At 39.0% G+C, this 26,464-nt stretch overlaps 1 protein-coding gene across 1 annotated transcript in view; it reads right to left on the bottom strand.

Annotated features, from left to right (window-relative positions):
* Nucleotides 1-6,655: 6,655 nt before the first annotated feature.
* Nucleotides 6,656-26,464, bottom strand: part of KCNK9 (potassium two pore domain channel subfamily K member 9) — a 168,495-nt gene continuing 148,686 nt past the window's right edge. The window contains exon 2 of the mRNA XM_063451030.1: nt 6,656-7,959. Coding sequence (XP_063307100.1) covers nt 7,118-7,959 — 842 coding nt within the window. The 3' untranslated portion in view covers nt 6,656-7,117. The remainder of the gene's footprint in view (nt 7,960-26,464) is intronic.

Below are 26,464 nucleotides of genomic sequence, written 5' to 3'. Positions count from 1 at the left end.
CGGCAACATTTTCAGTTAAAAACAGACATGTTCTGATACATATGTTATCACTAAACCTATTGCCAATGTATTGCTTTTATTCCTTAATATCATAAGGTATAAATGGTGAAATATGTATTTTAATTGGAAATATACAGCATACTGTTAAATAATTCCATCTAAGGTATTTAAATTATGAATATAAAATAAGACAACCCCTGCTAAACAAACAAGAAGATAGCACCAGAATTTTAAAAAAAATTAAACGAACCTTTCACTTGAAATATTCTTTACATATTTAAATGACTGTGAACAACAAATACATTATATTTTCATCCTACTAAGTTATAGTAAGTTTAGCTGAATTTACGCTCATATTCCGGTATTATTTGTTTTTCTTCAGATTTTATTGATTTTAAAAATGATTTTTAAAAATGACTTGTTATAGCATGTTATATCAGCAGTAAATCAAAAACCAATTCAGACCCAATTCAGATTGCACTGTACTGTGGGGGGGAAGAGAAAATGTCACTAATGATCTTTATGATATTATAGCGTAAAGTTATTGACAGAACATGTTTAGTAAGAGTGGTGGACTGCAAATAGAGGGATAGGCTGGCATAAGAAAATGAAAAGCATTATGTGACATAATGTAATTGTTCAATAGAACAAAGGAAATTGCACTAATTTGGTCCCCGGGGTTAAGAAGATAACAGTCCAGACACTCAAAGTGTAACCAAAAATGCAGGTTTATTGGAACAGTGTACAAGCAATGTTTCAACCCTCAAGGGGTCTTTTTCAAGCTTGTAAAAGATGCGTTTAACGTTCGAAATGTATCTTGTGCAAAGTTCCAATAAACCTGAATTTTTGGTTACACTTTAAGTGCCTGGACCATTGTCTTCGTTCACAAATGTAATTATTGGATGTTAATCTTCAGTTGTACATGTGAAATAAGGAGTATGACGTAGGAAAGCTGTAGTCATTATTTATAATCTTGCTCAGTCTTTATGTAAATCTTTTGGTTGCAGTCTGTACTTGCCAAGTCTTCTTGTAAGGTGCCCTATGTACGGATTTCCCAGTGGGACTTGTCCCATTAATTAAAACTGATGGTCAATCCTATGGCTTGGTGGTACAGTAAAGGACTGACTGTTGTATTTTCAACTTAAGGTTGATTTACCTTAAGCAAGCCTTATAAAAATAAATATCAATACAAACACCATTGTAGGGATTATTCAATAAAAAGTGAAATATGATGAATTAAACACTGAATTGCAAATTGTAGGCTGAAAATAGCTGCAATGGGAAAATAATCCAATTCAGATGTGTTTCAATTTTAACTAGTTTGGCACAAATGTCACAATTCAATTTTCAGTTCAACGTAATTCACAGTTTAGTGCATAGATCATTTTGTGTTAAACGTAAGACCCCCCCATGCTGTATTACCCATGATGCTCGTCTAGTTGCAAGCGTCGTGAGGTATAGGGTTCACAGTTTATCCTTATCAATGATATTATTTTTCTCAAAATAAATTATAAGTGCTTTATATAATAATTTTAGAACATTTTACAAATGTTTACATGGACGGATGCATGCATACCGTAATTTAAAAGAACACTGTCATCATTCAATATCTTAATATAATGTTTGTTATACTATGCCACCTTGTTATGTTTGTTTGTTTTTTTATTTGTGTATACTAAAATGTTTGAAGAAATCCCTTATGTATCTTTATCACTTCTTTTTAACAGCACTTGATCGGATTTTGCAAACGCCCCTTGTTTTCCAAAACCGTGTCGTATTCCGTCAGCTGACTTTAAAAAACAATAGACAGTTGCAAGACAGTGAGCAAAGTGTCAAATAACTGACAATCCGACTAAACATTATTAAAGAGCAGAATAGATCATCTCTCTATCTCTCTATGGAGTTTATGTTTGCCAGGCTGTTAATATGGGACGTAATACACACTTAAAAATTAAGAAACTCTGAATGTAAAGGTGGTGGTGTTGGGTTTCTCCTCTCCCCTCACTGCTCTTTTAAACCTCTTCCCACCCCCCCTTCTCTCTCTTTCCCATCATTTGAAATACACTCAATTCGCCTTTTCAAACCCTTCTCTGCTAACATTGCTGTTATTTACCGCCCCCCTGGTTCCCCTCTTCTCTTCCTTGACCACTTTGCTGCCTGGCTACCCTATTTCCTCTCTTCTAACATTCCATCCCTAATTCTCGGGGACTTCAATATTCCTATAAACCCACCTTTGACCTCTGCAGCCACCAAACTACTTTCCATGACTTCCTCCCTCGGGCTATCGCAGTGGGCAGATTCTCCCACCCATGTAGCTGGCAATACCCTTGACCTAATCTTCACTTATGCATGTACAGTATCTAATATCTGCAACACTCCATATCCACTCTCTGATCACCACCTCTTATCATTTGCTCTCACATACCCCCTCACCCAAAAACCTCAGCCTAACCCCCCTCAACTCAGGAGGGACCTTAATTCTCTTGATCTCCAACAGTTGTCAGCTGACATTGATTCACAACTGCTGTCCATCCCTTCCCTCTCCTGTCCTTCACAGGCCATCTCCATATATAACTCTACTCTTACATCTGCCTTGAACACTGCAGCGCCACTCCAAACAAGCACCTCGAGGAGGACCCGCCCCCAACCATGGCATACTAAATCAACGCGCTACCTGCAAAGATGCTCCCGTTGTGCTGAACGCTCCTGGAGGAAGTCTCGTACACAATCAGACTTTCTCCATTATAGATTCATATTGTGTTCATACAGTGCAGCCCTTGCCCTTGCCAAACAGTCCTATTTTTCCACTCTCATTAGTTCATGTTCCCGCAACCCCAGGCGTCTCTTTCACACCTTTAATTCTCTTCTTCGCCCTGCTGTGGCCACCCCCAAAACTAACCTTACTGCTGATAACTTCGCATGTTACTTCACTGACAAGATTGAACAGCTAAGGAAAGAATTCTCCCCTCCTTGCCTTTCTGTTTCTCAATCACACATAGATCATGCCTTTCCTACCCTTCAGACATTCTCCCCAGCTACTGACCAAGAGGTGGCTGCTCTTCTTTGCTCCTCTCGCCCCACCACTTGCCCGCTCGATCCTGTCCCATCTCACCTTATTAGATCTCTCTCCACTTGTCTCGTGCCTTCTCTAACACACATCTTCAACTGCTCGCTCTCCTCTGGCATCGTCCCTGCTGACCTCAAACATGCCACTGTAGTACCTATACTAAAAAAACCATCCCTCGACCCATCCACCCCCTCTAACTACCGTCCCATATCCCTGCTCCCTTTTTCCTCAAAGCTTCTGGAAAGACTTGTCTTCACCCGTGTGTCTCATTTCCTCAATTCCAACTCTCTCCTTGACCCTCTTCAATCTGGCTTCCGCCCTCTCCACTCTACAGAGACTGCCCTTATCAAAGTTACTAACGACCTAATCGCAGCTAAATCCAAAGGCCACTACTCCATACTAATTCTTCTTGACCTCTCAGCGGCCTTTGACACCGTTGATCATGCTCTCCTTCTTCAAACTCTTCAATCGCTTGGTCTCTGTGACTCTGTCCTCTCATGGTTTTCCTCTTATCTCTCCCAACGCTCATTCAGTGTCTCCTTTTCTAATGATACCTCCTCCCCTTGCCCTGTCTCAGTTGGAGTTCCCCAAGGCTCCGTCCTTGGTCCCCTTCTATTTTCTCTTTATACTGCCTCTCTTGGCAAACTTATTACCTCTTTTGGATTTCACTACCACCTGTACGCTGATGACACCCAGCTATATCTCTCCTCCCCGGACCTCTCCCCTGCCGTCCTGCAACGTGTCACTGCTTGCCTTTCTTCCATCTCTGACTGGATGTCCTCCCGCTTTCTGAAACTCAATCTCTCAAAAACTGAGCTCCTTGTCTTTCCTCCTCCTAATACTGATCCTCCTCTTTCGCTCTCCCTCCAAGTTTGTGGTACCAACATCAGTCCATCCTTGCAAGCGCGCTGTCTTGGCGTCATACTTGACTCTGGTCTCACCTTTGAGCCTCACATCCAGCATGTTGCCAAATCCTGTAGATTCCATCTTAAAAACATAGCCCGCATCCGCCCCTTTCTTGCACCAGATACTACCAAGGAGCTTGTCCATGCTCTAGTAATTTCCCGCATGGATTATTGTAACCCTCTCCTGATTGGTCTCCCCAATAGCCGTACTGCACCCTTACAGTCCGTAATGAATGCTGCTGCTAGATTGATTTTCCTCTCTAGTCGTTTCTCTCACACCTCACCCCTCTGCCAGTCCTTACATTGGCTTCCTGTATGCTATAGGAGTCAATTCAAGGTACTAACTCACACCTATAAAGCACTGAACAACTCTAGCCCCTCTTATATCTCCTCACAGATCCATAGGTATGTCCCTTCTCGGTCTCTCCGTTCTGCCCGTGACCACCTCCTGTCCGTTGTCCGCACTCGTACGGCCAACTCGCGCTTGCAGGACTTCTCGCGGGCGGCTCCCTTCCTATGGAATAGCCTGCCTACCGCCATCAGACTCTCCCCTAGTCTTGCATCTTTTAAGAAGTGCCTTAAAACCCATCTCTTTAGGAAAGCTTATGGCCTCCAAGACTAACCCTTACCTCACATACCTGTCTCTTGCCCTCTCCAAAAGGGCAGCCCACCTTATTTGATTGTAAATTCCTGTCCTAATGTGTTTTACACCCCACCTCCTATAGAATGTAAGCTCGTTTGAGCAGGGTCCTCTTCAACCTATTGTTCCTGTAAGTTTATTTGTAACTGTCCTATTTATAGTTAAATCCCCCTCTCATAATATTGTAAAGCGCTACGGAATCTGTTGGCGCTATATAAATGGCAATAATAAATAAATAAAACGGTACGGCTTATTAAATAATATTATCTTTTATAGATTTGTAATAGTATATTTGTTGGCAGAGTACATTATTGCAGACTATTATAACATTATACGCTTTAAAAATAAAAGCATTGTTTAAATGGACAACCATAAACACGCAGTTATACTGAGCAATACTATTGAATGGAAGTAGGGAAATGTGGATTCACTTTTTGGAGCTAAATCGCATGTTATTGTCCAACTTATAGTACATAACTAAAGACAGAGTGGTCAGAAGTACAGAACATGGTTACCAGACCTTGACTCTAAACAGAAACTTCTTTTACCTCCCTGTATCTACTTTTTACTTTTTCACTGTTTTTATGGGAAATCTACTAATTCTGGCTGTTGATATTATATTTATTTTTGTTTGTTTTTTATTACACTAATTGTCGTGGGTATTGAATTTCATTTCAGAGCTTCAATCAGTTTTAAACCACACTTTAACAGCCATCAGTAAGTCTGGTAATTACACATTCCAATACATATTCCCAAAATTGCATCCGTGGAGTGTTTGTCTAGGAGTTCTTGTGTACGAAGTGTGCAGCACGAAGTATCAATATATATCGTCTTTGGATCACATTGTTCCAATACATTTGTAAAATATGAAACAATTTCCCTTGTATTTCAGTAATGAGACATCTGTGAAATGTGAAATAATTTCAGTGTAATTTACTCTCATTGCTATTTAGTAAAGTGATTTATCAAGGTAAATTAAAGAGAATTTCAAATTTAAGGCCAAACTGAAAACATGGCTGACAAATATTTTTTTTTGTTCAGCTATTTTGACTTTGAATTTCAATTTGAATTCTTAGTTTAGTTAATAACCCTGTGTTATGAGATTTGTGTATTATGAAAGAATTCTAACGTATCTCACTGATGTAACATCTGCGGGATGTGAATGAATTCCGACGCATTTTACTAATATGTCATTTGTAGGGTGTAAACAAATTTCAAGGCATTCTGCGAACATTAAAGTTGTGGTATGTGTAAGGAGGCCAATACATTTACATGGAATCAGGGGGATATGGAACATTTGAAAGTCACTAAGAAGGTCAATGGAGAGAATACTGTCTCTTGAACTCTTCCTGAGACCAACAGAGGTTCTCAATATTTACAAATCAAAATCAAATAGAGAGACAATTGTTTGTACTACATATAACAAGGAATGCCCTGTCACTATTTTATTGATAAAAATGATATTGTACATCCACCTAAGTATACCCATCTTTAGTTAAGCATTCCCCAAAAAATATAATTCTATTCATGCAGATACTTGCTGCACCAAAAATATTCTTTTATTTTTTAATTTAAATAAGCTTTAAAGAAAAAAAATAATAAGTATACAATTGAAACCAAGTGTTTGCCACTATTCCATGTCGAGTGTCCTAGCAGCAAATTGATGGAACTCAATGGCAAGTGAAAAGAATATTATTGAGAAACCAAAACTATTGTTTTGTTTAATTTCCTTGTTTCTTGTGTGTGTTAATAATGCATACCAGCTTTACAAAGTGCATGCTTTTAAATTTTAGAACTGGCAAGCTAGAAAGATCCATTCTTTCCATTTGTAGAATTTTATTAGTAGTAGTATTTTTTTTTTTTATAAATAAACAATCTATCAAGCAGTAGAAATATTTTTTTATATATTTTTTTTTGTCATTTTTTTTTTCAGGATATGCCTGACATTGACTGCTTAATGCACATGCGTAATTTGAAAAAAAGAAAAAAAAATCTAAAAAATAAATGTTATTTATTTATATTGTTTCTTTCATCTGGGAGCAATCTAGAGATTAAAAGCAATACAACTGCTTCAATAGAATAATACCTGATATTTGAATTTTTGTTACAATACGCTAGTTTGTGGATTTGCACAGACACTCAGACACGTACCCGTGACCAGCTTTTTTCTTTTTTTTTTTCTTTTTCTAGTTAAAACAAAATGTTCATTGGGTCAGAAGTGCGAGCAGTGCATAAACACCCCCTGCTCGTGTGCAACTTTGGAATTGGTAATCATTTCACATTAATTAAAATATGAAATCCCTCTAAAATCCACCCGGGGGAGGGTAAGGGGGTGATGTAAGGCATTCTTTGCTGGAGAAGTAAGAATCCATGCTTCATGTTCAGTAACTAGTCTTAGTGAAGGCAGACTATGTATCTCTTTCTGTCTCCTCTCCGTCTCAATTCAGAAAAAATAAGAATTAGAGAGTAGAGAGAGTGGAGACCCTCAATTAGAAATCAGAGACCTTAAATTGATTTTCGCCTTTTCATTAGCCTGTGATTATCTGTAAAGCTGTGCAGCCCAGGGGAAACAGAGCTAACAGGGGATGGGAAAAGACTGTTTTTTAATGTGCTTGGTGAAATTTCTTCAATCTTGTAGGATATAGAATGAAAGTACTGAGGATTCAGCTTGGTGCTGAAAGAATTTTGGTGGGACACAACCCGGCTGGTGTACTCGTGGGATCTGTAGCACATGCAGGAACACACTGACTGAAGGTCCGTCACTTCGGCCTTGTATCGAGGCCGACCATGTTGAGAGTCTTCTTGGATATGAATGATCATACTGTTTCGATTCCCTGCTAAGGAAGCTCGTTCCTCTGCATCTCTCCTTTCATCCTCACTGTTCATGGTCAAGAACCTGAGAACAACTAAATTTAGAAATGCCCCAATTACAGTCAGTCCAACTAAAATGTACATAAAGCTAAAAGCCACATAGAGCGGCTTCTTTTGGAGGGCCCTGTTTTTCTGCAGAGCCACATAGTCTCCAAAGCCTATTGTAGTTAAAGTTATAAAGCAGTAATAGTAAGCTTGGAAAAAGCTCCAATCCTCATAGTGGGAAAAGGCTGCAGCTCCAATACAAAGGGTACCCATGCAGGAGAAGAAGCCAACGGTCACCATGTTTTCCATTGAGACCTCGGTACTCCGCATTCCACAGCATTTCTTAATCCGCTTTAGGAGATACTTCACAAAAGTGTTCATTCGCTCACCAAGGCTCTGGAACATTACCAGAGTAAGAGGAATCCCCAGGACTGCGTAGAACATGCAAAAGGCCTTTCCTGCATCCGTTCCCGGTGCTGCATGCCCATAACCTAGGATAGAGAGCAGAAAGAGAAGTGTCAGGTGTAAGACAAGAAAGAAGTTCTCAATTCCCACGTATGTTTCTGTACAAAGGGAATATGTGACATAGACATCAGATAATTTAAATAAACATTTCCAAGATTTGTATTCACATATTTGCCCATCACAAACAACCCGAACCAATGAAAACATGTATTATAGGATGAATATCTTAGGACATAATATTTATCTCTTAGTCAATGTATTGCTATACATTGCCAACTCGTCTGTAAGATATTTCTTAGATTAAACACTGGCATCACATTTGTTCACAAACGATAAAGTGTTCAATATACTAGCTCATCACAATAAATAATGCATAAATCACTAAGTGTGACTGTCAGTTCTCAGGAATTTTACTAATTTGCTTAGTGTGAAATCTAGAATTAAATATAAAGTCTGCAGTTTTTTATTGTACAACTCAACACCTCTATCTTGTTGCCCTGTCAGTAATTGTAATAAACCTTTGCACCTGGCAGTCAGGTAGAGAAAGCATACATAAAAGAGGCACAATTAAAAAAACATGAGTTGCTTGTCATCCGATGCAATGTGTGCCTTGTATGGGCCTTTATTAAAATACAAAATGGAGGATCACATTAAAAAGAGGTTAACACATCTCATACGTGATTTTGAATGTTTTGTTCAATTGTGTAATTTGAGAAGTGATGCTTCCCGTATAAGCACTAGAAATGTAAACAACACTGTATTTTCGCTCAAAAAACCCATACCCAAACTTCCATAAGGCATCATGATTCTTTCCCTCTGCTCTGCAGAAAACAAACCAAAATTAAATGAAGCTAGAGAACTTGTAACCAGATTTGAATAAAAGAACAACTCTTTGAAATTATGTTTTGCTCAAATACTGTGCAAGGTATAATTACAGATAATTATAAACGTCAGCTAATGATCTTGACTTACTGTTACCCAATTATAGTCCCTTTATGTCAAATCAGAACTTAGAATGAACTTGCAGCAACGATTCTTACTGTGCAGTTAAATCACGTGCACAATGCATGTCATGGAAAAGTTCTGTTATTTAAAATAAATAAAGGGGAATTGTGTTGAGTAATGATCATTAGATACGGGGAGCAACAATTAAAACGTTGATAAGCAAATTGAGCGGTAAATCCCTTTGTGTGCACAAAATGATCCTAAATAATTGAATGGATTATAAATTAAATTGTCCAACATCAATGTTTATTGTTGCTATAAAGAGATCTTTAAACTATAAGAACCATCTATGGGATCTGGACAAGGACAGGTAGAATACTATTAATCCCTTAAGGACACATGCCATGTGTGACATGTCATTATTCCCTTTTATTCCAGAAGTTTGGTCCGTAAGGGGTTAAAGGACAACCTGAGCTCTAATAATTGTAGTATCAATTTGATCAATGAATTTAGGTTCTAGCACTTCTAACTTCACCTAAACAATCCTGTTGAGTGTCGTAACAAGGTAAAGTACATGAAACAAAAGCACATCCTCCATTTTGCCTTTGGAGTTTAGCGTTTATATCTGTGGAACTGAATGACTGTTTTTAAAGCCATCTGCTTAAAGGTGCATCAGAAGCATTTGGAGCGTGTGCGATGATAATGATACAATTAAATGCAACCAAGCACAACACACACTTGGCAGTAAGAGTACCACAACTTGTTTTCAAACTTGATGCCCTATATTATTGAAATGTCTAAACAAGAAAAAAAATATAATTTTTTTTAAATCTGTAGATTAAACTCAGACTCATGTGTTCTCACGAAGAACGTCCATCTGTCAATTTAACCGATTCCAATGCTGTAGATGAACCTATTTCACAGTAGCTCATTTCATGCAGATGACTTGACCTCTATAAATGGCTAGCATTCTATATCTGTTTTTATCACTTGCATCAATTAAGTCGTGATACAGCTGTCTTTAAACTTACTGATAGAATTAGTAAGGCCATTTTAGTAGCAACATCACTCAGTATTGCTCTAGATTTAGTACAAATGGGGTTTATTATATATAATTTGATAATGGCCTGGATGAAAAAAAAAATCCAACTCACAAATCTTCTATACACCACAATCGTTTATATGAAACCAACCACCAGTATGAGCAAAAAAATACTTAACTAGTGAGTGGTATCTGTATGAGCTTCGGCAAGGTAAGCTCCCAGTAGGTATCCCTTTACATACAGTGATGGAAAAAAGTATTTGCTCCCCTACTGATTTTTAACGTTTGCCCACTGACAAAAAATTATCAGTCTATCGTTTTAACGGTAGGTGTATTTTTACAGAGACAGACAGAATAACAAAACAAAAAAAATCCAGAAAAATGCATGTCAAAAAAGTTATAAATTGATTTGCATGTCAATGAGTGAACAAAGTATTTGACCCCTTTGACTCAGTACTTGGTGGCAAAACTCTTGTTGGCAATCAGAGGTCAGACGTCTCTTGTAGGTTTGCACACATCTCAGGAGGGATGTTTGGCAACTCGAACCTTCAACTCACTCCACAGATTTTCTATGGGATTAAGGTCTGGAGACTGGCTAGGCCACTCCAGGAGCTTGATGGGCTTCTTCTTTTTTGCCTTGGCTGTGTGTTTTGGGTCATTGTCATGCTGGAATTCCCATCCACGACCCATTTTTAATGCACTGGGTAAGGGAAGGAGGTTCTCACCCAAGATTTGACATTGTCCCTTTGATGCAGTGCAGTTGTCCTGTCCTCTTAGCAGAAAAACACCCCTAAGCATAATGTTTTGACCTCCATGTTTGACAGTGGGAATGGTGTTCTTAAGGTCATAGGCAGCATTTCTCCTCCTCCAAACATGGCGAATGAGTTGATGCCAAAGAACTCGATTTTGGTCTCATCTGACCACAACACTTTCACCCAGTTCTCCTCAGATGTTCATTGGCAAACTTCAGATGGACCTGTACATGTGCTTTCTTGAGTAGGGGGACTTTGCGGGCACTGCAGGATTTCAGTCCTTCACGGCGTAGTGTGTTACAAATAGTTTTCTTGGTGACTATAGTCCCAGCTGCCTTAAGATCATTAACAAGATCCTCCCGTGTAGTTCTGGGCTGATTCCTCACTGTTCTCATGATCATTCAAACTCCATGAGATGATATCTTGCATGGAGCACCAGACCGAGGGAGACTGACAATTATTTTGTGTTTCTTCCATTTGTGAATAATCACACCAACTGTTGTCACCTTTTCACCAAGCTGCTTGGCGATGGTCTTGTCGCCCATTGCAGCCTGTCTACAATCTTGTCCCTGACATCCATGGACAGCTCTTTGGTCTTGGCCATGGTGAGAGTTTGGGATCAGATTGATTGACTGCTTCTGTGGACAGATGTCTTTTACACAATTATCAAGCTGAGTGTCTGGACTTCAATGAGACCCAATATGCATGATGTAATAGAAAACATATACCCGGCCTTAGAGTGGCCGGGCTTTTTCGTTAGACTGCTAGAGAAATGTCAAGAACAAGTCATGGTCGAGGGAGCAAGCCGAGTCAGGAAACCAGATATTAGGATAGTCGAGGTGCGTGAGCCGAGTCAAAATAGGAGAATGGAGAGTAGTCAGTATAGCAGAAGTCAAAATACCAGAAAGAACAACCAGATGTAAAGCACTACTGGGAACTAACCAAAGAACCACAACAAGTCAAAGTCATATGTGTGAACCAGCCTTTTATAGGTTCGCTCTTTAAATTGGAAGCCAAGCCCCCAAAATGTTCAAATTTGGACGTTTTGGCGGGCAGTGACATCATCGGCATCAATGACGTCGGCACGCACGGGACGTGATAACATCATTAACATCATGACATCAGCGTGCGCATGCCGCGTCATAAAAGAGGGTGGAGCTACAGCGGCCGGCGTAGGAACCGCTGGAATGGAGACTGGAAACAGGAACATGGCCAGAAATGTGAGTGAGCATGACAGAAACCCCTCCCCAGAACCGCCCGCCGGGCGGGAAGGACTCGGACAAGAGGGACAACGGGAGTGGAACGACCTCGGAAGACGAGGAGCCTGCACATCAGAGGACTTGACCCAAGACCGTTCCTCTGGATCGTACCCAATTCTGGGGAAGAAGGTAGCTTTGACAATGGTATAAAGCGTGCCATCTTAGAGAACCTAACTGTTTTTCCTTTGGACAATGGTAGTTCAACAGTAAAATATATAGATATGCAGTTCTGTGGTTTGTCTGGTATGTTAAGTGGTTGTAATAGGCCACAAGGGAGAGTGTGGGGTTGATTATTTCTAGAACAGATGTCACATGCTGTTACATACTCTTTGACATCTGTTCTCAAGGAAGGCCACCAAAACTTGATTAATATAAGAGAGTATGTCTTTTTAACACCCGGATGACTCACTGTTTTACAGTCATGATGATGGGTAAGTATGGGTGTTGTATACTCGGAAGGAACAAATAACTTATCAACCGGAGTTGATTCAGGCGCTTGATCTTGTTTAGATGATATGATGTCAACAAGATCGGAATTCAAACATGAGACACCACTAACACCAAAGTGAAAAAAATTGCAATTGCAATTGCAGTGAGTCGCAATACATGCACACTGTCACATATACACATTGATGCACAGTTTACCCTTGTATGTGCCTGAGAGTATCCTTGTGTGTGTGTGTGTGTGTGCGTGCGAATGTATGTCTCTGTGAGCATGTTTGTTTTTGTCTGGGACCATATGTGTATGAGTTAGCTGCTTGAAGTGTGTTGTGTGTATGGGGGTCTGCATGTGGCCTTTGTGCATTGTGTTTATGGCAAAGCTATGTTTCCTGACTGTGTGTGTATGATGAATGTCTTTAGCTGGTAACTGTGACAAGGTGAGTAAAGGGGTACCAGTGGCAGGGAGAGTGTGACACTGCAAAGAGGGTAAATGGACATGGGGGGGGGGGGGGTTGTGAGAGAGAATGAGAGAGAGGGAGTATGACATGGTTTGATGAGGAAGTGTGACAGGGTGAGTGGAGGTAAGTGTGTCAGGGCAATTGTGGCATGGTAGGAGGGACGAGTGTGACAGGATTAAGGGGGGTTAATGTGGCAGGGCGAGTGTGGCAGAGTGAAGGCAGGTGAGTTTGAGATTAACAGGATTGGGAGTGGTTAGTGTGACTGTGGATGCATGAAGAGGCTGACAGTTTAGGGAGGGGTGACAGTGTGAGGGATGCTAACAGTGTGTCTGGGGAGGCTGTGTGTGTAAGGGGGGTGATACTGTGTGTATGGGGGTGTGTGATCCTGTGTGACCCCCTCCCCCTATTTTTTTTATGTTTTGTTCTAGTTTGCACCCATAAACTTATCTGGGACTTGAAGGAACATTTAATAGTGACCTATTTAATAGCCTCTTGGGTTTGTATTTTGGTTTTATAGACACAGTTGCTTTTTTAGCTCAGTTTTGAAATTAGTTTTATAGTTTACTACAATTCAGTATTTAGTGAACTTACCCCAGCACTTCCGAGATATGATATGATGATGTGTATATTTTCTTGTTTTTTTTTTTTTAATGTGACTATGTCCTTGATGTGTCCTGCCTGGACTCAAATCAAGAGGTACAAACTGTACAGAGACGTGCAAACAATACCAATTTATTTTCTCTTAGTTCTTAGAAATACGAGGAATGTGCCTGCAATGAATCATAAATCTGTTATTGTACTTTCTGTAGTATGATGTAGGCTTTATATTTTCTCAATAGTTATTATACCTGAGGGTATAATGGCAACCAGAAACACGCCACAATGGTAATTGCTAAACACAGGCGGAATATCCATGTGTGTCTATGATGTTTATCAGCAATTTTCCCTATATTGTTACAAGTGCTAATGTAGCAGTTAACTTGCGATGAAATACTGCAATTAGGATTTTAATGGAATCAAGACTTAACCAGCCAGTAAAATATTAAGAAACATTTTAATGCTCTGATGAAAATTGCTTATTCAATAAACTTACAACCATATTACAAAATGAATTTAACTAATTGATAAAAAATGTTTGCTTTAAGCCGAACTCAGCATTTTAACTTTCATTTGTAAGACAATTACAAACTGTGGGAACAAACTGAGCACTCAGTAAGTACACCACCTGCAAATTAATTGGCCAATGAAAAGCTCAGCTATGTTTGCCAACGTAAACTAAAATTCACGCATTCGTTTTCAGATGAATCGCAATTTGGAGGAAAATTGGCTCATTCGGCCATTTGCCCAAATAACGAATTACTGGAAGAATACATTATGAACGAGTCAGGCAACGAAATACGTCCATGTATGATTTGTTCATTCATTCAGATACATTTATAAAATTGAGATTGAAATATAAAATGGAACACTTCACTGACTGAATCCCCCCCAAAAATGCACTGTTTCATATATATACCCCCAATGAAAACATGAATGCAATTAATTATGCATTTTACATTGTTGTAAAAAAACAAAAACAGATTGCAAAAGCGTCAGTTCTCCTGTCTTAAGCCTATGCAAGCCCTCCCCTTTAAAATTACTCTTTATGCATCTCTATCAAAAAAATAAAAAACATTTCAGTAAATGTGAAAAATCCCAGCGGTGGGATTAACCTTGCTAGATTGAATTGGAAGTTCTACAAAAAGTTACTTTTTGAGGCTGATTTTTTTTTTCTGAAGTCTAAGAAAATATATAATTTGTTATCTATTTAGTACCCATGATGAGTCAGAAAAATGATATGCATTCAAAATAAGCCACTCAAAGAGCCACCAGCAGAAATAGAAGATACATTTGAAATTCAGTTCTTCTTTATGCTAGAGCAGGGTTTTCCAAACTCTGCACTCCAGATCTGGCTGAACTACAACATCCATGATTGTCTCACTATCTATTTCATTCAAAGAATCATGGGTGTTGTAGTTCAGCAACATCTGGAGGGTCAGAGTTTGAAGCACCCTGTTCTAGAATAATTGCATAAATATGGTTAAAAATATGATTCGCAACAGATCAACTCCCTTAAGTATAACTACATTTCACTCCATCATTCTAGCAAGAATCAATTAGACCCACACTTTAAAGCAACATTATAGTGTCAATAATGTACATACAAATATGTGTTCCTGAAACTATAGTTGTAAAAACACTATTTAGGCCCCCGGTCCCACTTGCCTCTCTTTAGAGGATGACATTACTTACCTTTATCCCAGCGCCGTGCCCGTCTCGATTATCAAATTTGACAATCTCAGCCAATCAATTTCTTTCCTATTGGACAAAATGCTGTGCTGCGCCAATCAGCATCTCCTCATAGAAGTACATTGAAGCAATGCCTCTCACTGGGCAGTATTCAGCGTAGCCATGCCGAGTGTGGGGACGCTGAATGTCAGTGCTGCACATTTTTATAAATTGCAAATAATAGGAGATGCTCCTGACGCATACATCATTTCCGCTAGCTAAAGTACTTTATTTGTGTGAAATTCCCTTTTATGTATGAACTTTCTATTAATTTGTTTTGTTAATCCTCTTGCTCATATTTCCAGGAATGGCCCTTTAAGATTATGCTGTCTGTGCCTGTTTAAGCTTTACTCTCAAGGGCAGATTAACAGATTTAGCAAAGCGTGCCAGGAACAGAGTTGTCCAATAAAATCGCCATAAAGAAGCTTCTTCAAATTGCTCAGCAGAAAATAAATTAACAAAAACATAATAAACTCACAAAACCTGCCAATAAAACATCTTGCAGAGGGAGTCCCGATGTAGGTGGTAATTTAGAGTACTGAGTTGATCCAAATATATAACTAAACAGAAAGATGTCTTATACAAAGTATAGCAATCATTTTCATCAAAGAATACATTGGCCATGAGACAACTAAATTATTGTCTATGGATAACAGGGAAATCTTCTTACGATGTGCAACATTCTGAACCAGTGACATTCACCATCATCCACTGAGAAGACATCTCAAACCACCCTCCTCAACAGTGTGATTGGTAGGCTTCTCAAGGTGACATCAACAAGGGTTGGATGACATTTAATAAAATGAAATCCAGTAATGTGATAAACAAAGATGCCAGTCATCCATAGAACATATCAGCACAGACATTATCTGGTACATTGTCCTTTCACCAGTTCATGTAATTAGAAGATCTAATGAACTTTTCCTTAAGGGACACTGTAGGCACCCAGACCACTTTAGCCCATTGAAGTAGTCTGGGTGCCAACTCCCATCTCCCTTAACCCTGAGTATGTAATAATTGCAGTTTTTTCTAAACTCTACCAGACAGCCACTTGAGGGACTTCGGGCTTCTTAGACGACTTTTGGTCATCTAAACGACGCTGGACATCCTCACACTCTACATGAGAAGATCCAGCATCGCCGGAATCCCCATAAGAAAGCATTAAATAATGCTTTCCTATGGGGAGGTCCAATGCACATGCGCAGTCACTGTCGCGCATGAGCATTAGGTCTCCCCGCGGTGGACTTCAGTGGGGGAGGAGCATGGGCAGAGCCTGACCCAGTGCAGAGCGACATCACCTCTGGATTCAGGTAAGTGTCTGAAAGGGTTCTAATTCTTTCAGTGATGTGGGATGGGGGGCAGGAGGTAGGGGGGACTCCAGGATTCTGCAATGTCAGGAAAACGAGTTGGTTTTCCTGGCACTATAGAATCCCTTTACTCCATGCATACTATATACAGCAATATCTATCCTTAACACATTTCTAATTTTTTTTTTTTTTTCCGAACAGGCAATGTACACACCAGTAAAAATCTGAGAGAAAGGGATAATTCAATTAGTAACGTCAAATAATATTCTCCTTTAATCTATGATCATAGTTTATTAAGGCCAGCCATGTGGTTTTATTTAAATCACTTATTAAAATATCAGCTCTGCTTCTGAATATATAGAGTCAAGACTTCTATTTTCTTACATTAAATCTGTGTTTTTGTCTTGATTCCAAATGTTTCTTAAAAATGCAAAAGGTTGGCACAAAATAAAGGTTTCTTCTGACAGTTAATACTAAAATGCTAATTAAAACCGCTGCTTGCTGGTTAATGTCTGATTAATTTCCAATAAATTATAAACACACTTCAATGCAATGATTTAGTATCACTAAATTGCTTAAAATAGCTTACGGTTTATGATTTATATATACATATATGGTAGATTAATTCATAATTCACATCATCTATAAAAATGTTTTCAAATGTAAAAATATTGCGTTACCCACCAAATTGATACACACTCACACTCTGACACATAACCAGGCCTTCCAAATCTATAGAAATCCTTTAATAAGTATAGGATTCAGAATATTCACAAAACACATGTTTTTATAAAATTCAGAACCAAATGCATTCAGATATCATTCACTTGTCTTTATGCAAGGGAAGGTTTAGAGCAGATCTGCTAAGTATGTGAAAGCCATTGCTTCCCAGTCGCTTGAAAAGGCCTCTGAAAACAGGGTGCAACATAGTTCAGGGATTGGACAATACTCGATCGGGAGTTTTCGGTCTGGCTAAAATCCAAATCAAATTAAGGCGGTTTGTAAAATCCAGATAGCATGAAGAATGTCCATATTTTGCAATGAGAGAGCCTCCGGTCTGCAGCTCCGCCGGGTGTGAGCTGCAGACCACGTTCTCGTGCGCTCCAGTTGGTAACTCGCGGCAACGCTCTGGGAGCTTGCGAGCCTTCCATAACATGGTCTGCACCTCACACCCAGTGGAGCTGCAGACCGGAGACTCTCTCATGCAGGGCAGACTGCTGGAGGGGCTGCGCACCAGGCGGTACAGAGGTCTCCTGGTCTCTCCTCAATTATAAGGGGTCCAATATTGTATAACTGCCGGTCTCTTCGTGCTTGCTTATTGTTTATTAATGTTTGTTTAAATGCTACAGCAGTAAATTAATAATCTTAATGCTTGGGGTAAAAAAGTCCCGGTAAATGGTAAGTTCATCATTGATCACTTTTTTACTTTGCTCACCAACATTAAAGCAATTAAATGTAAGCTGCCAACTATGAGGTTTTCAAACAAACCGACACCTAATTAAAATATGACTGTGAGTTAAGTTATTGTTTCTAATACTTCACTTTTTTATTTCATAATATGCATAGTGTACCTGGCTCTCCTGCTAGATGCAGTTAGATCACATGATATGAATTAATTTAACTATCATGATGCTTTGAACAAGCAAATGCCCATTTTCTCTCCGACATCTTAGCAGTTGGACATGCAAGCATTGGAGGACATGAGATATTCCCTTAATAAATCATTATTTGTGGTTATTTCCCCCAAAGTATAAGAGGAGAAGAGGCACAAGGTAAGCTGTACTTAGATATAACTATCCATATTTGGTTGAATATTAATTTATCATTAACAGTTAGATGTCCATCCTATAATGCCACGAACGTCTGAAACAGTATTGGCCAAACCTGGCACTCCAGAATTGACATTGATAAACCCATTCCTCCTGATTGTGAGCAGTACATCATTTCATATGTGAAATACAATGGATTCATTCAACCTTTCTTTGAAACTTTGAATCACAAAAGACATGTCTAAATATCACACTATTGGAATCAGCTGTAAACTATAAAACACCCACTGCTTTATTGACAAGGCTAAAAGGACAGCAAAACAGCCCGCAAAAAGGACACTGACATGAGAACAAGACACGTTTTATGTAGCTTGAAATGTCACATGGAAGAATAGTGTAGTATTGCTATAAATGCAATATTAATAATATTTGGTTGTTGTTTTTTTCCCGTTTTTACTATTTATTTTTCTATTTTATTCTGTCTTTTGTTTTATCAAGTCTACTGGGAATTATTTAACACAGTTGCAGCTATTCTTGCAGGCAGGGGCTCCAGCCCAGTTATTCTGCGGAGGTTTAGTATAGAACTATCTTTGCTAAAGAAATAAGAGCATTTAATTAAAAGAAAATATAATAAAGAATACTAGCATCATTGGAAATGGTCTCTTCCTTTCATAACGATGCCCTGTGAACACTGACGGAATATTCCCAATATTTCTGAATATTTTATTAATTTTATTTATTTACTTACCATCAGTACGTCGTCAACAATGACTCATCCCTTCCGCGTTCTGCCAGGAATGTTTCACGCCTCATTGTGAACAGGATAACATTTCAAATGCAGAATGCACTATGGGCAACATGGAAAGAGTGATTCTAGGACTAAACGAAGGGTGAACAGTGTGAATATTCCACATGATTTCAAAAAAACTAAATTGTTGAATTGCTACGTTGTGGTTCGTGGGGCAATATTCTAAAAGAGAAGCAAAGTTCATAGCTTCTCTTTTAGAATATTGCCCCACGAACCACAACGTAGCAATTCAACAATTTAGTTTTGTTTTTTTTAACTTTTATTAAAAGCATTGAACTTTACTCTCTGTAGGTGCTCACTTGGGATGGATTGAAGGAATTCATTTTATATACCATGCATAAAAACTAACTACTAAAAACAAAAACAGAGCAATATTTATGTGGGAATAATGCCTCTCCTGTACGGCTTCTCTGGGCTCCAATGATATCTTCAAAATACTAGTGATTAGGAGCTGTATATGACCTGTCGTGACTTTTATAGGACTTGTACAGGCCAAGGACAGTGCATGCAATTGCATATCATACACTGAGCTAAAAGCGTGTAAAACAAGTACGTCAAACTCAAAGGCTAGCACGGGCCACAAAAACAAGGTTTAAGTTTATGTGAGTCGCAAAAAAAACAAAACCTTAAATTTTCATAGAAACGTAGGTTTGTTTTAAAAAGTACAGTGTAAAAAAAAACAGCATCCCCTTCTACTAAACCCCAGCCCCCCCTCTGTACTAAATCCAGGTCCCCCCTCTGTACTAATTCACAGTCCCCCCCCTCTAAACTAAATTCCAGTCCCCCCTCTATACTAAATCCCAGCCCTTGATAAAAAAAAAAAACAATATTAGCCAACAAGCAGACTCCATTCACATTGCCGCTGCCAGTATGCGACTCCGGGGTCCAGCCTCTGATATACCCCCAATGGCGCCATCCGCATCCTGTGCCAAACAGATCCTCCTGCTACTCCTTGAAAATCTGTGAAGATGGAGCACGTTGATGTCACGTCAGAATGTGACGTGGCATTGCGTGCCTGCGTGCACCTCCAGGTCTTCCACTGTACAGCTGTGGCCATTGCAACACTGACCAACACACACTGACAGACACACACACACACACTCACTAACAGACACACACTCACACACTCTCTGACAGACACACACACACAGTGACAGACACACACACATTTACACATTTTTGCACACACTCACATCATTTGATTTATTGCTCCTTTGGAAGCTGGTGTGGGGCCTCTCCCTGATCTTCTCTCGGGAGCTCAGTCTTCCTGCTCCCTCACGCGCACAGTTTAGTGATGCCGGGTGCCAGAATGGTGTCATATTCCAGCACCCAGCATCACTACAGATGGCGCGAGCGAGGTAACAGTGAGAAGCAGGAAGACTGAGCTCCCTCGCTGCCACCAGGGACCTCTCCTCTCCGGCTGGGTATATTTGGCAGAGTGGGGCGAGCTGGTGCCTACTCTGCCTTAGTAAGCATGGCAAACTCGCGGCTCATCGGGCCACAAAAATATTAATTGTGGGCCCAAGAGTTTGACATGCTTGGTGTAAAAGAACCTTGGTTACAAATTTAAAATATATCTTCTTATTTCATATTTGTAGATATTCTGCTTGAAATGTCTAGTAGACAGATAAGCTACAATTTTATTTTTCAAAAATATCTATAATTCATCTGTTGTTCTTTATTACATAGTGCAAATCTATAATTGTACTGCATTGTAATGTTTTTTAACCTAAAGTTTATAAAGAATTTTCAGTCTAATAGTTGCAAATCACCACACCTTATTGTTTAACTTGGTGCGGAACTACTGGCAGTGAAGCTGGTGTGACTGCACTAGGACCCCAATGGGGCAGCTGCCTGCTGATGCCCATTGCTCTCTCATAGATGCCATGGGGCCCTTCCGAGTCACACTGACACCGCCGGAAGTTCCCATGCAAAAATAGAGAAAGGCAGGGCTCCTGGGAGGGTCACCAGAGCCCAGTGGAAGACAAGTAAAGTGCACACTGCAGGAGAGAGAATGGATTCTGAGAGAGGGAGAGTGTAACTATATGTGAGTGCTGTGTGCATGTTGTTCTGTGTTTGTTTATGTGTGTGTATACATGTGTGTCAGTGTGTGCATCTGTGTCAATATGTGCATGTCTGTTTATATGTTCATGTATGTGAGTAAGTGTGTGTGTCTGTACATGTGTGTGTTTATCTGTTTACAATGTGTGTCAATGTATATCTCTTAGATTGTATCTGTGTGTATGTGTCTGTGTGCATCTGTGTAGGGCAGCGTATGTGTGTGTTTATGTTTGTGCCAATTTATGTATGTATGTGAACACGTGCCTGCATGCAAACACCAAAATCACACACAAATGCATCCATGTATTCAAACACTAATGCTTTACACAAATGGGCACCTGCATTTAATCAATAACACGATACACAAACACACCCCTGCATTCAAACACCAACATTACACATAAACACATCCTTGCAGTCTAACGTACAATAAAACACACCTCTAGATTTAGACACTAACACTACACATAAATACACCCCTGTATCCTACCATCAGAAATATACACAAACATTCACACACACATACTCCATGCGCCAGGGCCCTCTGTACATCCACAACTGTGTTTAAACCTTCCCTAATAACAGTGATTTACAGTGAATGATTAATACCAAAAATGGAAAATTATAGAATTCATAGATGATGTGTGTGTAAAATATATATATATCTAGAAATTATTTTGTCAATAACACAAATTAGGTGCAAAAGGACATATTATGAATTTAAAATAATCAGAACAATTGAAGTATAGGCATTAAATTTCTCTATTCCAAGCAGATCGGGTTAAAAAATGATGTAGGATATACGTGGACGTTATAGTGAAACGCGTGGAAATGCAATTTGACCCGCAAACCAGGAAGTTTCAAATGGAACGCAAGCATCCCAAAATCGGAACGCAAGAAAAAAAATAGATGGTGCTGACGGGCGTTTTAAACACTGAAGATCATGATCAGCTGTAGTAGAATTAAGGCAATAGAGAAAGATGACCATCAATCAAGAGAAGTAAAAGAAGATTGGACACACTAAGGGGAGACATTCCCCAACACAGCTAATGGACTTCGGGAATAGCCCTATTTAAGAACAGGGAGTGGAGGGATGGGCAGGCTGATATTTTTTGGCATTGTTTGCAAATAATTTTTTATTTATTTTTGGTCCCTGAAAGTAACGCGTAGGACCTTATTTATTTTTATAATATTTGAATTATTGTTTTACATCCAATAAAAATATATTTTTTTATCCTACTTACCCATCGTGTTCCTGATACCCAATGGAGTGAATTAAATACTAAAGAGGAGTTCCAGATCCGGTTCCCAAACAGGGGAGGATTTTTGATATGCGCATTTCTCATTGATGTCTGTGAGTGCAATCATTGTAGCAGCAATACTATTATTAAATACAGTATTACACTATGTCCGGTTTATATTTCTTTTTTTTAGGTATACAACTGTATCCCACTTGTTTTTGATATTTACAATGAATACATTTATCTGAAAGAAAATTAAAGATAGAAGAAAAATACAATGATCTCACTCCTGAATGGGGGTTAACCCCTAGTGCAAAAAATGCACTAAAAACTGAACAACATGGAAGGGGAGACAGGAGAAGAGTGCGGATAAGTAGGTAGAGTATCCTTAAAGAGTGGGTGAAAAATCCCTAAACAGGGACTCACACAAATAATAGGGCAAAGGTGTGTCGCTCCAGAGAGAAAGTTCTAAAACGTAATTTTTAATACATGTCCTTAAGAACGAAGTAAGCAAACAAAAACAAACGTACAAAGCTATATATATATATATATATATATATATAAAGTCTGGTTAGTAGAGTGCTGAGTCTATTAACAGAAGCTCCAATGTGATACAGTGTGCACTGCCTGTGTGAGCTACAGCACTAACGAAAATTACCAGACGGCCTATAATAGAAGCTAGTCTCAAACTGTAACGTTATTGCAGCACCTGGACTCAGAGTAAAATAACACACCAGAGTCACAGATAACTGCAAGAATATAAAGGATCTCTGAAGTGAGACGGTCCTTGATCTGAACCGTGTAGATTGCGTCTCAGGAAAGGTCTCGAGTAGTGTGAGTGGCAGTGGAGTAAAATGCAGGTAATAATATCGAAGGAAAAAACAGCTATTAGATATAGGCTGTATCAAGACACAGGATATTTGCAGGCTTTTATTTAAGGGTGTGCCCTCGAAGGCACAAGAACATAGGGATCCAATAGCACAGTCAGATACTCTCACGACGATTAGCATCAGACAATTTCTCTTAGATTCCCACTCACCCCAGTGTCCTTAGTTATTCCATCAACTTGGATACATAGTGATACAAGTTCAGTTGTAACAGCTTGTATCTAATTGTGCACTGCTGTCTACATCTATGTCGTCTGTCCCCGACTGTTAATTTATTCTATCCATTAACACATACAGGGATTTGAAAGAATTGATATAGCCTGTATCTAATAGTTATTATCACTACGATAACATTACTAAACTTGGACACTTTGGGTTTAAAGTCAAGATGACACAGCTTGTATCAAATAGCGTATTGTTGTCAACATTTACTTTTCTCTGTACCCTACTGTCTTTTTACTCTATCTCTTTGAACACACAGGGATTAGAGGAATTCGACTAAACGGGCATTTACATAGCTATTTAACTTCCGTTATCATTTTCTGTATTCGGACACACTGTTATAAGAGGGATACAACTTGTATCCAATAGCGGTATGCTGTTAACACTTACCTCTGTTGTACCCTACTGTTAAACTTGTGCTATTCAGTAGGATAAACAGGGATTAGAGTGTCTTGATACAGCCTATATCGAATAGCTGTTTTTTCCTTCGATATTATTACCTGCATTGTAATCTACTGCCACTCACACTACTCGAGACCTTTCCTTACACGCTATCTACACGCTTCAGATCAAGGACCGTCTCACTGCAGAGATCCTTTATTTTCTTGCAGTTATCTGTGACTCTGAGTCCAGATGCTGCACTAACGTTACAGTTTGAGACTAGCTTCTATTATAGGCCGTCTGGTAATTTTCGTTAGTGCTGTAGCTCACACAGGCAGTGCACACTGTATCACATTGGAGCTTCTGTTAATAGACTCAGCACTCTACTAACCAGACTTTATATCTATATATAGCTTCGTACGTTCGTTTTTGTTTGCTTACTTCGTTCTTAAGGACATGTATTAAAAGTTACGTTTTAGAACTTTCTCTCTGGAGCGACACACCTTTGCCCTATTATTTGTGTGAGTCCCTGTTTAGGGATTTTTCACCCACTCTTTAAGGATACTCTACCTACTTATCCGCACTCTTCTCCTGTCTCCCCTTCCATGTTGTTCATTTATCTGAAAGCGTTAATTCCAAGCGTCAGAACTATGGAAACAATATTTATTTAAATATCTTCATGCGACTTCCTTTTAAAATAATGCAGTTATCATAGAGAGCCTGCTGCAAGTGGAATTGACGGCGTCTGAGAAGCATTGTATTGAACCACGAGGTTTATATAAAACAGCACTTCAAATTGGGAAAAAACAGACAATCCAATCACGTATCGATTCCTCCAGCTGTTCATTATGCTGAGAGCATTTCTGACATGTTTTGTGTCTGATTGCTAGCTAAATATAGCAACACAAAAGTTACAATCTGAAACCGTTTGGATGTGATCTAAAGCTTGGCAGGGAGTCATGTGAATTACAGTCCATAGCATCTCCAGAGTTAATGAGGGACGCAGGGTGTAGTGCTGCACTCCACTATGCAATGGCCATTTTATTAATGCAAAAATTGTCACTATGAACAAGCAAATCCTAAAAAGCAGCAGGGAGTTACTGTCTAGGAGGGAAGAAAGCATAGTCAACTATTGGAATACAGGAAACGGTTCTTATGAATTAACTCCTTGAGTGTTTTACAATGTTAACCACAAAAATCAAACCATGTTCAGTTTAATAGTTAATAGTTAGTAATAACACATTAATTCATCTTTTTCATTTTTTATCCTAAGTGAGTTCTCAGACATGATAGGTCACGCCTAAATGGTTACATTCCACCACGTAAAGTATGGAGACAGAAGGTTTTTTTATTGCATGATGGAATGAATATAGTAGCAATGAGTGGACAATGCTGTGAGGTCCAAAATGAATCTCCATTGGATATCGTCAATATGTTAGATTTGCTGCTGTCTACCAGGAAGCCATTGCAGTAAGTACTGTAAGACTTACTGTAGTGGTTATAATGCAACGAGTCTTTAGGTGCTGTCCGCTAATTTTCTGTTACACCATTTCCAAGAGGTATGATAAAAAAAAAATGTGACTTCTCTTTACCCATAGTTTGACCACTTTGCAGCCACTTATATAAGGCTATTATCCATCCAAATCTTTCCATGACATTGACAGACTGTGAGCTCTGTGCTAATCTACTCTCTGAGCGTCCAGACTTTCCGTAGCACTTGAAGCTGCTGTAGAGGAGAAAGTCTCTTAGTGCTCTGAAACATACCATGTTTTTACCAAACCATTCAAAATTGGTCTGACTGCCAATTAGGGTTAGCATCCCAAGACTAACTGCACCATTAATACTACATTGAGATGTGGTGGCTATAGTGTCTAAAGTGTCCCTTCTAAGTATTGCATGCGCCTTCAGCTCTAAATAGTAAAAATAACTGCTCATAACCTTCCACTATAGTAAAGTATCAGATTCATGGTTAATCCAGAAAATAATCCGTTTAGGTTTTTTCAGTAAATTGGATGTTATGGCAGCTTATATGACATCACTTAAAGTTTGCTTGACCTGGAACCTTATCCACTGACCTCTCATTTTCAATAATTTAGTTATTGGCCTTTTTTAACTTTCTATGTGCTCCAAACATCCATTTTTAGGCACTTTACCATAATTGCCCATTAATTATTGAGTGTTTAAGGACATAACATTTTAAAAAGGCATACCATCTATAGTAATTATTATAAATCTAATGGCTGGTTCACCGTGTATTTGTGTGTAAATGCTAACAAGAGCTAATATTCCTTGTGGCTATTAAGTTATTATGAACGTAGCGCATTCAATTCCTCAGATCCGAATTTGTGTTGTTAAGCCAATGGCCTCTTTTAAAAGCTTTTAGAGAAGTAATTTGTCTAGTTATGTAATCTTTCCAAAAGCTCTTCATTGGAGATGTCTATTTATCAGCGTCGTTGTATATATGTCCCCGTAGATGAAAGTTCAGTATAATTAGTAGCTATGTCAATGCACAGCGTGGTTTCAAAAATGGAAATTACATTCTGTTTACGTCTCAAAACGGATATGAAATAATGAAAAGTAATATAATTGTTTTATGTCTTCTGAATAGCAATCTGAAACTGGTCAGTTGT

Source organism: Pelobates fuscus, chromosome 4, assembly GCF_036172605.1.
Source record: "Pelobates fuscus isolate aPelFus1 chromosome 4, aPelFus1.pri, whole genome shotgun sequence".
NCBI classification, from domain to species: Eukaryota; Metazoa; Chordata; class Amphibia; order Anura; family Pelobatidae; genus Pelobates; species Pelobates fuscus.
Note: the sequence above shows the minus strand (reverse complement) of the source record. Positions and strands in the feature narration are given on the sequence as shown.